The 14,850-nt window shown below is 41.7% G+C and overlaps 1 protein-coding gene and 1 long non-coding RNA gene across 5 annotated transcripts; one reads left to right on the top strand and one right to left on the bottom strand.

Moving 5' to 3' along the window:
• Nucleotides 1-2,272: 2,272 nt before the first annotated feature.
• On the top strand, nucleotides 2,273-4,568 carry LOC111852898 (uncharacterized). The gene is made up of 3 exons (XR_011992998.1): nucleotides 2,273-2,433; nucleotides 2,921-3,005; nucleotides 4,017-4,568. It is a non-coding gene; the product is annotated as an uncharacterized lncRNA (long non-coding RNA).
• A 4,742-nt stretch (nucleotides 4,569-9,310) lies between these two features.
• On the bottom strand, nucleotides 9,311-13,345 carry rbm45 (RNA binding motif protein 45). 4 transcript variants are annotated; one of them, XR_002840339.2, is made up of 11 exons: nucleotides 12,988-13,345; nucleotides 12,757-12,879; nucleotides 12,530-12,656; nucleotides 11,413-11,532; nucleotides 11,119-11,289; nucleotides 10,901-11,030; nucleotides 10,712-10,808; nucleotides 10,460-10,623; nucleotides 10,167-10,376; nucleotides 9,971-10,031; nucleotides 9,311-9,725 (listed from the first exon to the last, which is right to left on the bottom strand). XR_002840339.2 is itself a non-coding variant. In XM_023829239.2 (10 exons), exons 1-9 carry the CDS (start codon nucleotides 13,261-13,263, stop codon nucleotides 10,184-10,186), a joined length of 1,401 nt encoding a protein of 466 aa, XP_023685007.1. In that variant the 5' UTR covers nucleotides 13,264-13,345; the 3' UTR covers nucleotides 9,311-10,031; nucleotides 10,167-10,183. The 4 variants fall into 4 exon arrangements, 2 of the variants coding, with proteins under 2 accessions (XP_023685007.1, XP_023685024.1); XR_002840340.2 differs by having other exon boundaries at nucleotides 9,311-9,581; XM_023829239.2 differs by having other exon boundaries at nucleotides 9,311-10,031.
• Nucleotides 13,346-14,850: the final 1,505 nt, after the last annotated feature.

Below are 14,850 nucleotides of genomic sequence, written 5' to 3'. Positions count from 1 at the left end.
CCTATGTCAAGGACATCAAGCTGTTGAGCAAGGGTGCCCAGCTGTCACCTAACAGCAAGCTGTATCATCTTGATGCCTTCCTAGACCGAGAAGGGTTACTCAAGGTAGGAGGAAGGCTTTGCAATGCACCCCTACCCAGCTCAGTCAAACACCCAGTAATCATTCCCAAAGATCACCATATAACAAAGATGATCATCTCTCAATGTCATGAGAATGTCAAGCATCAAGGGAAGGGACTCACCATTAATGAGATCCGAGCACAAGGCTACTGGATTCCAGGAATCAGCAGAGCAGTGGCATCCCATGTACACCACTGTGTGACATGTCGAAAACTCAGGAGACCCACAGAAGAACAAAGAATGGCCAACCTACCCTCAGAGCGCACTAGTCCATCCCCACCATTCACATACTGCGGTATGGACTGCTTTGGTCCCTTCATTATTAAAAAGGGTCGAAAGGAGCACAAGAGGTACGGCCTCCTCTTCACGTGTTTCAGCTCCAGAGCTATTCATATAGAAATGCTAGATAACATGTCAACAGATGCCTTCATCAATAGCCTGCGCTGTTTCATTGCATTACGGGGAACAGTACGCCAAATCAAATGCGATCAAGGCACCAACTTTGTAGGAGCCAAAAATGAGCTGACAAATGCTCTCAAGGAAATTGATGCGGATCGTTTGTTACCACTTAACAAGCTTGTTAAGAAAGCTGGCTCTGTCCTGGGCTGCACACTGGACACCATCGAGGAGGTGGCGAACAGAAGGATGCTATTAAAACTGTCATCTATTATGGATAACCCCTCCCACCCCCTGCACCACACTGTGGAGGCTCTGAGCAGCTCCTTCAGCACAAGACTGTTACACCCTCAGTGCAAGAAGGAGCACTTCCGTCGATCATTCCTCCCCACAGCTATTAGACTTTACAACACATCACTGCAGTGACCACATAATCAATATATATATAATCCCTGTATATGTACATATGTGTGTAATATATGTATATCTGTGTGTGTGTGTATATATGTATGTATATATATATATATATATATATATATATATATATATATATATATATATATATATATATATATATATATTTCAGCAGCTGCTATCCATATACCTAGCATTGTGTATATGTTTCTTTTTTTCTTACATTTTTACTTATATATTTTTACAGTTTTAGAAATTGTTTTCTATTGTTTTTATTATCTGTATTGTTATTTTTTTGCTGATCCTATGGATCCTGTCCTTTTTTTGTACTGTCTTTTTTCATTATTGCTGCTGTTTTCTCAAAGAATTTCCCCATTGTGGGATTAATAAAGTCTAATCTAATCTAGTGTTCTTAGCCGAAAGGCAGTGCGACTTTGTCCTAAATGCACCCCATTCAAGTCATGCAGGTGGGGTATAGGAAAGACAAATCAGAACAGTGAGGAATGTTCTTCGCTCAACTCTCTCACTCTCTTCTGACAGACTGGATGATGCGTCACTGAGAACACTGTTTTATGAAGCTATGGCAATTGTAAACAGTAGACCACTCTCAGTTGACAACCTAAACGACCCCAATAGTCTGGTACCTCTCACCCCTAATAACTTACTCACCATGAAGCCTGCTCCAGCATTACCACCACCAGGCAGATTTGTTAGAGAAGACATCTATGCAAGGAAAAGGTGGCGTCATGTTCAGTACCTCGCAGAGCAGTTTTGGAGTCGTTGGCGAAGGGAATATCTATCTAATATTGCCATCAGACAGCGCTGGCATACAGCAAAGAGAAACCTGAAAGTAGGAGATATCGTCATGGAAAGGGCTGATGATCTTCCCAGAAGTGAGTGGCGGCTGGCCAGAGTTACAGAGACTACAACAGATAAAGATGGGCTTGTGAGGAGAGTCAAGGTATGCTTTGGTGACCGGAATCTGGAAAGGGATGGTCGTCGCCTCAACAAGCTGTCTGTCATAGAACGCCCAGTCCAGAAGCTGATCCTGTTGCTAGAGGCCATCTAGCTGATTTCGGAAGCAACCAAGTGTATCCTTATCATATTACTTAAATTCTAGTATCACCGTAGTATGGACACTTTTGTTCAATTTAGAGATAAAGGTTATTTGTTCTTGCTTTATTTAAAATCACTTGTAATTTATATTCCTCAACGTCATATAAATCCCTCATGATTTGGTGGGAGTGTAAATGATCATTAAACCCCCAAGCACAGAAGTGGGACGTCATCTTTACCTCCAGCGATAGAGGGCAGTGTTGCCATTGATGGCTTATAAAAGTTAACAAGGAAGTGCAGTGGCGCTGTTTGTGAATGTTCGCGCACTTTATATGTACTTTCATGTTATAAGCTTCTGGCTGGTGTGCGAAAGGAGCATACATATATTAAATTGCATGTTTTAAGGCTTTCTCCTACCTCTCAGCTCCTGGCTGATAAAGGGCACAAGGTACGGTTTTTGGCAATTATATTGTGTGGTAAATTTGATTGTTTAAACATATTGCCTTATCAGCACTGTAGTTTTACCTTATAAGTTATATTGTTTACAGTAGTTCAGGGTTTATTCGATCATTGGTATATTTTATGTTTCTTAATCGCACTCTAATCGGAGGTTGTTAAGATTGTAATTAAGATCATACAGGTAGCACCTAAGGAGAGGTTGTCAATGTTTAAAATATATTACGTATATACTTCGTTGTCGTTATAAATGCTTTATATACATTTAAAAATACATTATCATTGTTAAAATAAGTCTATTTAAAATATTGTACAGTGGTAAGGCAAGGATATAATTTAATGCATATAAAAAGGGGATGACATTGTAATGTAATTTATAGTAAATACGTATACATTATTGTATATGTTTATTACTAACATTGGTGATGATTCATACCATTTACAGGCAAATGTCTATTGTTTGTTTTGTTTTCATTCAGCTCTTACGGTGTTTTGGATATTAAAAACCCTTATCAAACATCAGTTAGAGAGTAAAGTGCTTATGTTCAGCCGGGAATGCTACAGGTAATATCAATATAAGTTGCACATCTGGAAACAACATATTTTGTTTGGTGTGGCTTATGCCAATTCATCTTCTCCAGAATGGATAAGATACACCTTAATTCAGTTCTTTTAACATAGCATGTTAGAACAAAGAAACTTAATGGTGACGGTCCACCAAGATCAGATAAGGACCACAAAGGAATGTTGGAAGAGAAGGGGGGGGGTTTAACAAAGAAGACTCTCTAAAAGTTAGGACACATTGGTTACACTAATTTTCCAGATTCTTCTGGTATACCATGAGAACATATATACAATGGTAGCTATACCTATCTATTTATTTAAATTTATATGTGTTCAAGTGCAAAGGGGTAAAATAGGTGATACTCCGTGAACATGGTTATAAGGGTGGCACACAAAACACTAAGATTGTCTAAGGACACATACAAACATAACCTATTTGTATATTGAGACTAGTAGTTGTGGGTAAATCAATATACAGGGTATACAAAAGCCAAACTTAAATGAAATTTCCTTTAGGGTATTCGTCTGTTGGGTGAGTGATATGTAAGGCAGAGTGTATGTGGAGGGGGTTGTGTGCCAAGTCAAGGGACCTCTGTCCATTAGGTCCACTCTGCTTGTCTGTAGGTCCCTAAATCTTTGGACAATAAAAGTTGGAGTGCTGGTCTCCCTTGTTATCTGTGTGTGTGTGTTTATGTGTGTAACCCCCCTTTGGTGCCTTTCGTACCAGGCTCGGCCTTGTCTCAGGCCACCTGGAATTTAGGCCCTGTGATATGTGCATGTGTGATCCTATACTAACATATAGTAAATAAGATTTATTTATAAAGCACATTTAGACACAGCTTGCACTTACCAGAGTACTATACAGAGTATGATTAAAAGAAAACACAATAACAATAAAAGTATAAAAAATAATAGATGTACAACATAGTTGCTGTACAGAATTTATTTGACAAAGACTGATCCTTTTGGTCTCACTTGGTTTGCTTATAAAATTTTTGTTACATTTTATAGGAGCCAGGAGTTGCAAGGAACCTACGTGTTGCCATGCTGTGGGTGCAGTCCAATGAAAAACATGTGACTGCACCGCAGTTTCTAGCTATGGATGTGCAGGACTTCCAGAAAGCTGTTGACAAACTTAAAACAGAATGATGACCTGGATGACCTCGGTCCCTTTCTTTTTGTGTTTCAGTACAAAGAAGATATGGAACACTTTCTTAAAAACTGTGTTGACACCTCTGGGTCAACACTATATGTTTATTGCCTTAGAGATGAGTCACAGTGCCCATCACTAGTCTTCATTTAAAGTTATTTTTATTAATTATTCTATTATTGTAATAAAATAGTTCAAAGTAGACTGAGCCAGTTTTGTTTGTTGGTTTCCTAAGTTTATTATGTGGTTGTAATGAGCAATCACATATTGTTATACGTTTTATTCTTATTTTTTGAATTCCACTCTTTTTTTAGACACTACATTTTTTTGCAGAAAAGCATCTCTAGTTATTTATGCAATTGTTTATATTTATATGTTTATATAATAATAAAGCTGATACTTTTCCAACCCTATGCAAATGGATACATATTTAGGCTAGAACCTTTAAAAACTTTGGCAAAACTTTAATGCAAGCAACTGTAGAGGTATTGGTAAAACCTCTACAAGGTTACTTGTGTGGTTGAATGAGCTATGAGGACATTTTATGTCATGTCTCATGCCATGCTTTAAAGGTCTGTTTGCACTTTGTTTCCTTTTAAATTAAAAAGTTAGATATTTTTCATATCGAAAGCTACAAAATGGTGAGAATTTCACACAGAAATATTAAAATGAACATATGCTATTAACGTCCCTTCTTGTAGAATTAAAATACATTATTAATATCCGTTTCCAATGTTAATAATCTAATTGAAATCGATCACTGAAATAAGAACTATATACTTTAAAGGACTCGATTACTGTTTGGTCGAGTTAAAATCCAGGCTGTGTGTGGAGGTCATGTGATATCTGGTACTGCCTCCATGGCGTAGGTTTGCATAACGTCATGTGCAGACTCACTTATGGGGATCGCATGTTTCTGGCCCTCTAGTGGAGATCCTCCTGGTGGAGGATCATGCGTTTCTGGTCCTCTTGGTGGAGGTCTGCAGCCAGGCCCTCTTGGTTATAAGTGCAATTTTTTATGAAGAAATACATATGTATGCATACTACATCTATGTAAAACATCGAACTGTTACTTGGTCCAAAGCGTACTTGGTCCAGCGTACCATTTTTAAAATAATAATTATTATTATTATCGAGCCTCGAAACAAGCATATGGGGGAGGGGTAGTTATTTAACTTTATTGAGAAGAAAGTACTCTTTAGCTGCTTTCAAACAACAAAAAATGTGTTTTAAATTAACTGAAAGGGGTGTAGGTGTTACAAGGCTAGAAGCTTACACTGAAATTACAGTAACTTCACTTTGATAAAGTACTCTCCAGTGAGCTATAGTTGAGCATGGTAGCTGTAATAGTAAACAAATAGCAAAATAGTAAAAGTAAAAAAAAACATTATCATTTTTTGATACCTGCAATGAAGAGAAGGTAAACCAACGTCCAGTTTTTTTTCCACTTAGTTATTGTAATACAAAATATATTTCACCCATTCATACATAAACAAGCTCATTCCATACACCCATCATCTATAAAATAAATGTATTACACAATTAATTATTCTTCCAGTCAATGCAATTCATAAATTACGAATTTTCATGAAGTAGCACCTTCATATATAATTCCACATTTTTTGGGACCTCGTCGAGTGCTTAACCACCTTAAATGTGCCAGTGTGTCCATGAACAGCACACTGAACCTCACACTCATTCACCTAATGCTGTGCCCAATTTCTCACTTCCTAATTTAGCTAAGCCTCTGTTACTGTGATTAGAAAGTTGCTGGTTTGAGCCTGGCCTCAGTAGAGTACTCATATCTGCAGGCCCTTGAGCTAACCCTAACCCCCAGATCCACAGGCACCGCTGCAAGTAGCTTACCTTTCCTAAGTAAAAAGAGAATTTCCCCAAAAGGATCAATTAAGTGTCATTATTATTATTATTACTATTGTTATTATTATTTCAGGGGGTCAGAGGCATGTATAGTTCACAGGCTCAAAAACTTTTTAATGGTACAATACTTTTGCTTTTATCAAGGTCAAAATTCATCTCACAAACACTTCATTACACTTGGTTATTAAATGAAGAGATGATGTTGGCGACCCAACCACAAGCCACATGCTCATTTCTGCAGCTAGAACATTTAAACACACAAACTTAAAATCAATTGTAGGTTTTGACGACTTGCCATGATGTGGGAGGCCTGATCACCAGTGATGGGATGGCATGGGCTCTCCTGAGGTTTCCCAGGTGACCCACACATTGACATACTCTTAGCCTATTCAAATGTGTCAATTTAGCATACACCACCCATCCCCTCCACCCCTGACCCCTGATCGACTTGCTTAATTCAATCAATTTTCCATAGGCAAGGTCCAGCATAGGTGCTTTGCAATGCCTACAGATACCGGAACAGTACTCAACATCCAGGCTTCAACCTAGAGCTGGGCGATATGGCCTAAAAATAAAATCTCTGTTTTTTTCACAATAAATCTGATTTTCAATTTTAATCGATTTTCCCCTCCCCTACTCAAAATCAAACTACAGATGACAAATAAATGGTTCAAAACAAGTTTTAACCTTATTTTTTATTTTTTTTTTACATTGAAGTGCAATCTGACAAGCCAAAAAAGATGCTTGTAAGTGAGATAGCAGACCATGTCATTGTAAACACTTTTAAAAACTTGTAAAAACTTTTAGCATGTTAATGAATCCCGGCTTTTCCACAGTACCGTATGTATGGGCACCATGTCTTTTGCAGTATACATCGCGACAGCGTTTATCGCCTTCCACCATGCCCCATTTTTATCATATGGCACACAGTTCGAAAACGTGTCAGGGACGGTTGCTTGCTTGCTGAACTTTGGATGTTGTGCTGGTGCTGCGGCTATTTACATTTCGCTGGGTGCTAATTTACTTGTGAAGAATGGTGCGTCGCTTTAGTTCCGTTTTTGGCGCTCTCATGTAAAATAAGTAATAAAATCGATTTTCATAAAAACACATCATCCTGAACTATCCATCCATCCATCCATCATCTTCCGCTAATCGGAAATTCGAATTAATCGATAAAGTCGATGTATCGCCCACCTCTACTTCAACCCTGTTGAAAAACATCTCTGAAGATTCACCTACAACAGTGGTTTCCAACCTTTTCCTGGCAACCCTCCCCCCCCCGAATGTTTTTATTCCAATCGTACCATATTCATGGTTATATGGTACTTAATAGGCTAATAATGAATGTGGCAGGTTGAACGCAATATGGGTTGGAATGAAAATATTCCGGCAGGCGGGTGGCAGGAAAAGGATTGCGAACTACTGACCTACAAACTCTTTACCCAGACCCCAGATGTTGCGATGCAGCCTGGGTCTAAAGTCTTCTATCTGTCTTACAAAGCATCCCACTGCCCTCTAGTGGTCAGACATCCTTTCATTAATAACTTAGTAGACAATTCATGCTGGATACCAGTTCTTCTCCATTAATTTGCAGTTCCTCTTCATTTTGCATCATCACATTTTATTGCACAGGAATCAGCCAGCTAATGGTTACTTTTAATCGTTAACCTATATTCGTACAATTTAACACCACGTGTGGGCTCCAGCCCGCTAGCAAAAGTAACATACCTGAGGTAACGACAGACAAACTACGAGCTAGGCAGTCAAAAACTGCATTTCTCCATATGCCCGTTATGGACTTCTGCTAGATGTTTTGACAGATTGCTGGTGCTTCTGCCCTTACATGCAAAAGGCATAGCCAGCATCAACTCTATTGAAATATTACACTTTTCAACGTTTAGTTCTCCCCCCCACCATCACTAAAAAGCAGAGTCTCCAAGTGTGTGCTGCACATTGCTGTGCATGAGAGAGGGAGAGCGAGTGCAAGTACTTTCACCTCTCAAAATTTTGTTTTTACAAAGATTGCAAATCACTGTTACTAGTTGTTGTTCCAAGCTTAAAATACTTCCAGATCGTTACCCACTTATCTGATGTTCTCCTCCTACTACAAAGGGTATGCACATGTAATGTTGTGAAAATGCACTATACTGCACAAAATAAAACAGACATTGCACAGTAGGTGCAAGTTACTGCACACACCCAATACACTGAATGGCAGCATTAACACTCAGCTAGAATGCCACGCAAAACACAACAAAAATGGGACAGAGTTGTCATGAGGCCGATACCCGATCCGTCAAATAGGTATGGATAAGCACCAATACCAATCCTGAATATGGGATTGGTGCATCTCTAGACCACAAAAACCTGTCCAATAACTTTGATACTGCAAATAATGTACTTTCCCTTTTCCACTGAACACTGAAAAGTACCAGTACAGCTGGGGTACTTTTTTGTTCTTTGTGGTGGGACTTGCAAACGTGTTTACTGCCATTGGTTATGCAAATAATCTGCCTCACAAACAGAAAATACATCCACTATCCTGAAAAAGCATAGTTACAAACTCGGAAAACAAAGTTAAAAAAAAAAACTCTAAGTAGTAATAATGGATGGTTGGACAAATGAAGCAGCCCAAGTCTTACATGTGATCTGGTTGGAATAACAGATTCAACAAGATGTAGACAGCATGAAAAGAAATAAAGTATTTGCTATAATATAATAGGGATACACAATACTGGAAAAAAAATCAAATATTGCATTGTGATTTTGTTCCATTAAATACTGAGATACTTATAACAAAAATGTTAAAAATAAATTTTCCCATCTAGGAATGATTTAAACAGCATGGATAAAAATGATTATGAGTGGCTCAGAGAATGCATAGAGCTCATGCAAAAGCAGTGGCGATAAACCAGCTGATTTTCTAAACATCATCTAATCAATCTTGAAAAGCAAAAAAATCATTAAAATTGCAAAGCTTGCCAAGTTTTGTTTCCTGAAACAAAGTAAAAAGGTCTTAGCAAAATTCAAACCGCCCCATGCCCCCAGTTAAATGTAGGGGCATAAAACCCCACAAACAGAGTGTGGAAGAGGGGCATGCAGGACAGGAGGCAACACACATGACCCTACACATCACCAGTGTCCATTTACAGCCAGAACCCAAGCACAGGAAATGAGTGCCAAGGATTCTGGGAAATATCACTCAGTCAGGCGCAGAGGAGGCTCAGTGGGCCACCATGTGGACGGTGAATGAACAGATACCCACCCACCACAGCAAGATCTTTAAGCATATTTTAATTGCAGAAAATCAAGAAAACATACATAACAAAATAACTTGTTTGTCCCCAAAATTATTTTAAAGAACCACTTTCCATCTTGTTGGGATACTGCTGGTGACTCCAAAAAAGAGGGAGAGAAACTTTCATAGCAAACAAATGGCTGCAGTCAGCAGCAGCGTTACACAAAGATATGCAGTCACTGTCGGTCGCTAGCCGGTTGCGTCACCGTCTCTATGTCCAGTCATGCTGAGGGTCATGTCACTTATCTCTCTGCAGAAACAAGAACAAAACCGTAAAGATGCACGCAGCAAGCTCGTCTCTGTTGCTCACTCATGAGCCAAGGGGCACGCAGGCGCCCCCTGCTGGAGGAAGACCCCACACACTGTGATGAAAGTACAGGCACGCAGCACAGCTCTGAGGGGGAAAGCAGCACTTAACATTACCCTTTAGCTTGATTCCCTGTGTATAATACACACACCCACCAGCAAACTGTACTTCTCATCTCACTCGAACAGAGCTACAAAGAAATATTCTTCTAAATGATTAGCCTTACCTTGAGAAATATTTCACCACAGCCAAGACATTGAATTCCACATGCACAAACAACTGCAGCCATATCTGTCCACCATAATAATGAACATGATGAAATTACAGGGCACCTGTCACAGCTGTCCATTCAGACACAAGACACCACCGGGTGGCACTGCAGCTCCCCTGCACCTGGGGGGGAGGGGAAGGTGAGGTGGGGTGGGGTGTGGAGGGGTGGGGTGAGGGGTTGAGCTGTACAAAGAGGAGGAGGAAGAACAGGGTGAGGTAACACCCAGCCAGCTTACCAGCACATGACGCCATACTCACCGTTCAGTGGAGCCTCATCAGTAGGTTCTCTGTCGCTTATGGGATTCCTCCTTGGGTGGGTCAGCCAGCATGACCTTCATCTTCACGCCATTGACCACCTTGCCGTGCAGCGCCGCCATGGCCTCAGTGGCACTCTTGCGCTCAGCAAACTTCATGTAGCCCACGTTACGCCCTGGGACCAGGTACACCTCCAGGAGGGCACCAAAGCGACTGCGGGGGAGGACAAATGTGGCAGCTGCCAGGGTGGCAGAGCACCCTAACCCCCGACGCTGGCTGGCTTGCAGGGAACCTACCAGAACACATCCTCCAACACATCGACAGGCAGTGGTGCCGGGTTGAACACCACAAAGAGCCGCTCCTTCACCCGGCTATCGGAGGGTGCCATCTTCTTAGGGGGGGGCAGGGCCACATCAGTCTGCACACGGGGAATCTGCGGGATGGCAGGGGGTGGGTAGCCCTGCAGGGAGGAGGTGGGGTCAGGCACATGCCACAGGAAGGGAGGGCTGCACTTATCACATCTGGCCCCCACCCCTGGCCTTCCTCACCGCGCCAGTCTTCATCAGTTGGGCCCCAGCTGGGCCGCTCCACACCATTGACATCATCTGTGCTGCCACCAGCTGCATGGCCATCTTCCCCACCGGGCTGTAGGTGGAAAGAGCCCAGCAGGCTATGAGAAGCACCCGCATGGTCAGGCAGCGCAGACTGGGTACCCTGAAATCTTTCACGGGACCTACCTGGAGCGGTCCTCCCCGTCATCCACATAGGACACTGCTAGCCGGTTCCCGGGGGGGTACTCAAAGCCGTGCAGTTTCTCCTTGGCGTAAATGGCCGAGCCCAGGTTATTGTAGCGGATCATGGCCTGACCTGAGAGCAAGGAAGACGTTACTCTGCTAACCCCCCCCCCCTCCTCAAAAAATGGTGGGTACCGCCATCCCCGCCAGCTCATGCTTACCTTTGCTGAAGCCATAGGGGTCCCTCTGCACCTCGCAGTATTCCATGCCGGGGATCAGGTCAAAAAGGCCATATAATTGCTCCTGTGTGATGCTCGCTCTGGAGGACACCATGAGGCACCGTGTGATGATGTCAGCACCACGCACATCACCCATGGAGTAGTTACTGCCATCTGCCTTGGAGAACAGGGGTGGGTGCAGAAACAGGCACAGCTGACATGCAAGTGGCCGGATGGCATCCCACCCCCCCCACCACCACCACCATCCCCCCCCATGCAGGGTATGTGGAAACTCACCAAAGGGGTAGGCACTCATTCCCGGATCATTTACCCCGTGGTCTGCTCGAGAATTACCAAAGTACTCGTTTTCTGAAGATACATTTTTGTTTCTAGGCTCTGCAAGGATTGCCCTAAATGCTGGGGGGGAGGGGGGGACATAAAATGATAAACAGGAGACACAATGAACAATAAAGTTTATGGAAGCTTCATTAATGTCATTGTAGACAACTGTACTTGCCATACTATTGGAAAGGCCCACATGGCTAGTAAATATGGCTAATAAATGCCCTGCATTCATCAGAGGTGAGGTGTGCAAATCGGTTCAGTGTAAGTGCACACTTAGGGAATCACTCGACTTTGCAAGCATCAAAGGTTATGTCGTGGCTGCATATGATGATAATTGGTGGCTAGGATGTGTTGACGAAACTATGCCCAGCACAGGAGAGTTGATACTGAGCTTCAGAAAATGTGGTCTTTGATTTTTGAGTTGTTGCTGAGATCTGAAGTGTGTATCAGAACCACAATACCTTACAATGCTGTTAGTGATCAACCTTTAATATTTTTTTAAAATAATTTAATCGGTTATTACATAGTAATTATTCATATGGGGATGGCATATTATTTGTTCAATCTACAGAGCTGGACAATAGCTTTAAAACAATATAAGGACCACTTCTGTGCAGCTTACATTAAGGTAAATATAGCCAGTTAAAGTCACAGCCCCCCGCCAAAAAGAAAATTATAACTTTGTTCGCTTAAATCTCCCTCAATATTGATCCCAGACACGGCCAATTTCAGTTTCATGAGTTACTCATGTGACCAAATCAGCATGCCAAGTTCTGTTGAAATCCATGACGATGAGGTCTGAAAGTGTGATGATTTGACATGGAATGACCCACAGGAAATTTTGGCTTTATTCTACATCTCAAAGGTAACAGCCCTTCGCTTCAGCAAGAAGCAGCACCATCATGTGCGTCAGAGGCTGGATACAGGCCGAAAAGTTTAAACCTCAGGAAATGGCAGCACAGGGCTGAACACATGCACTACAAAGTGGCACTCAGGTATAATGACATTCATCGTTACAGCTGTGGCCCAGAGTGCAGTGTCTTCATGGATCTCTATGACAGACACTTACTCTTGTCACAATTCTCAATGGCCGTGGCGGCTTGTGATGGCCGCTGGTATCTGACGTAGCCCAAGCCTTTGCTCTCCCCGGTGGTTTTGTTCTTGATGATGATGCAGTATTCTATGTCACCAAACTCCTGTAGTAGGTAGGGACAGACGGGTAACAGAAAAGACGGATTGTCCGCGTCTGACAAACACGGCTTCGCAGCAGTCACGGGAGCTTTTAACGTGAGTCACCTTAAACGTCTCCTTCAGGTCCTCCTCCGTAAAGCTCTTGGGAATCATGACAAATATACGAGTGAGCTCCTCGTCTTCCACGTCCCGGTGGCTCCCCGACGCCCTGGACTGCGCGATGAACACCTGAAGGAGCGAGACAGCAGATGGACGGAAGAGGGATATCAGCGCATCCGCACCGGCGTCGCGCACCGGCACCTCTGCCGCACCACGCCGGGTTAGGTACGCTCCCACCTTGATGGGCTTGGTTCCCTCGGCGAGGCACTTCCCGTGCATTTCCTCCATGGCTCTGCATGCCTGTGAAGACTTGGCGAACTTGACAAAGGAAACGCCCTTGGACTCCTTCGTTTGTTTGTCTTTCACCACCCAAATGTCCTGGATCTCCCCGTAGATGCTGAAATGCTCCCGGATCACATCCTCCGCGATCGACTTGCTTGTTACCAGGAACAAGCGGCTATTCGGCGGGTCGTCCAGGCTATCGGTGGACGGCCTAAACGTGTACTCTTCCATAGCGTCAGGCTCAGCCGACGCTTGCTGTTCCCGAAGCAGAACAACCGCGGGCGCAGAGAGGAAATGGCTTCCAGAATCATCAAAGCAAGTGCGTCTGCATTTCAAGCGCACCACCTATCGGCGAGGCGGTCGTACACACATTGGCATGTGTATAGATTTCTAAAATAAACCTTTTCCAGTGTATGTGAAATATTATTTGTGTAGAACGAATAGTGGTTTCGCTGTCACAACTGCGAATACCACTCTTGCCTTTGATTCCTATGCATGCAGTGAAGGAACGCATACTTTAAACATTTAGAGTTGGGGAATAGCGCATTCAGTCATTGTGTTATTGTATGAATGGATGGATATTTTGGTAAAAGCTATCAAAAACTGTAAAACCCAGTGGTAACAGACATGCAGATATCAACATGAAACAAAGTGAAACCCTGCACATTCCAGGCATCAAAGAAGAGGACATATGGTCACCTGATATAGGCCTAACAGGTTATTCACAAAGTTAGGTTTAATTAGGGTGATTGGATAATCTATGTCAGAGAGGACACTTTGAGCTACTTCCAGTTTTATGAACTACTTTTAAAACCGAAAGGTTCCTGTGCTTGGCTAAATAATTGTGATGTCCTTGTACTTAATAGTTTCCTTGACTGAAAGACTCATCCAGCTGTTTCACATCAACATTAGTGACACATGCATGATTTTAGGAGACTGACCAATCGGCACACAGCAAGAACTCAGTGCTTAAGTGAAATCCAGGTCCTTTTAATTGAACTAGTAGATTACAAATCCTATCCTAGCTGAAAGTGTCCTCATTGACATTGATAATCTGGTCACCCTAAACAAGAAAAAAAGGTGTGTTGACTCAGTATTCCATATTGATTAACTATATGCATAAAAATAATAATAACAACAATAATTATAAATTAGTTTTTTATTACTTTCAAATAATGGCAAGATACAATTATGGGCAAAAACAGCATGTAAAGGGTCAAGGGGATTTAAAAAAATAAAATAAAGAATTACAGGCACTTTCAAAATGTATTCAAATACAAGTGTTTTTTTAAATAAGAGCACAGTTTTAATAGCCTTGGGATAATTTAACAATACACTGTGAAAAAAAAACAAAAGAAAGCCTACATTTGTGAATGTAAAAAATTTGCCAACATATAGAGTTAAAAAAAAAATAGAGTTAAATATAGAGTTAAAATATGTATTTGCATCTTTTCTTTCAAAAACAAACACTCCAAAAAAGATCTTTACAGGTAAAGGAAAAAGTACTGTACAAAATATGTATGAATAAAATTAAGCATGTCAGACCAAAATTTTACAGTGTGACAAGTCAAAATAAATGCAAATTAGTATCACACTCAACCTACAAAAAGCTGGTGTCCATATACTTAATAAATCTAGAAAAGAAATTGTAGGGGTAGATTTTAAGGATTAATTAGAAAGTAACTTCTTTGACTTGGTCACAAAAAAATCTTCTTAGAGACCATACAGCTTTCCAAGATACACTCACCTAAAGGATTATTAGGAACACCATACTAATACGGTGTTTGACCCCCTTTCGCCTTCAGAACTGCCTTAATT

This window comes from Paramormyrops kingsleyae, chromosome 1 (assembly GCF_048594095.1).
Source record: "Paramormyrops kingsleyae isolate MSU_618 chromosome 1, PKINGS_0.4, whole genome shotgun sequence".
Classification (NCBI taxonomy): domain Eukaryota; kingdom Metazoa; phylum Chordata; class Actinopteri; order Osteoglossiformes; family Mormyridae; genus Paramormyrops; species Paramormyrops kingsleyae.
Note: the sequence above shows the minus strand (reverse complement) of the source record. Positions and strands in the feature narration are given on the sequence as shown.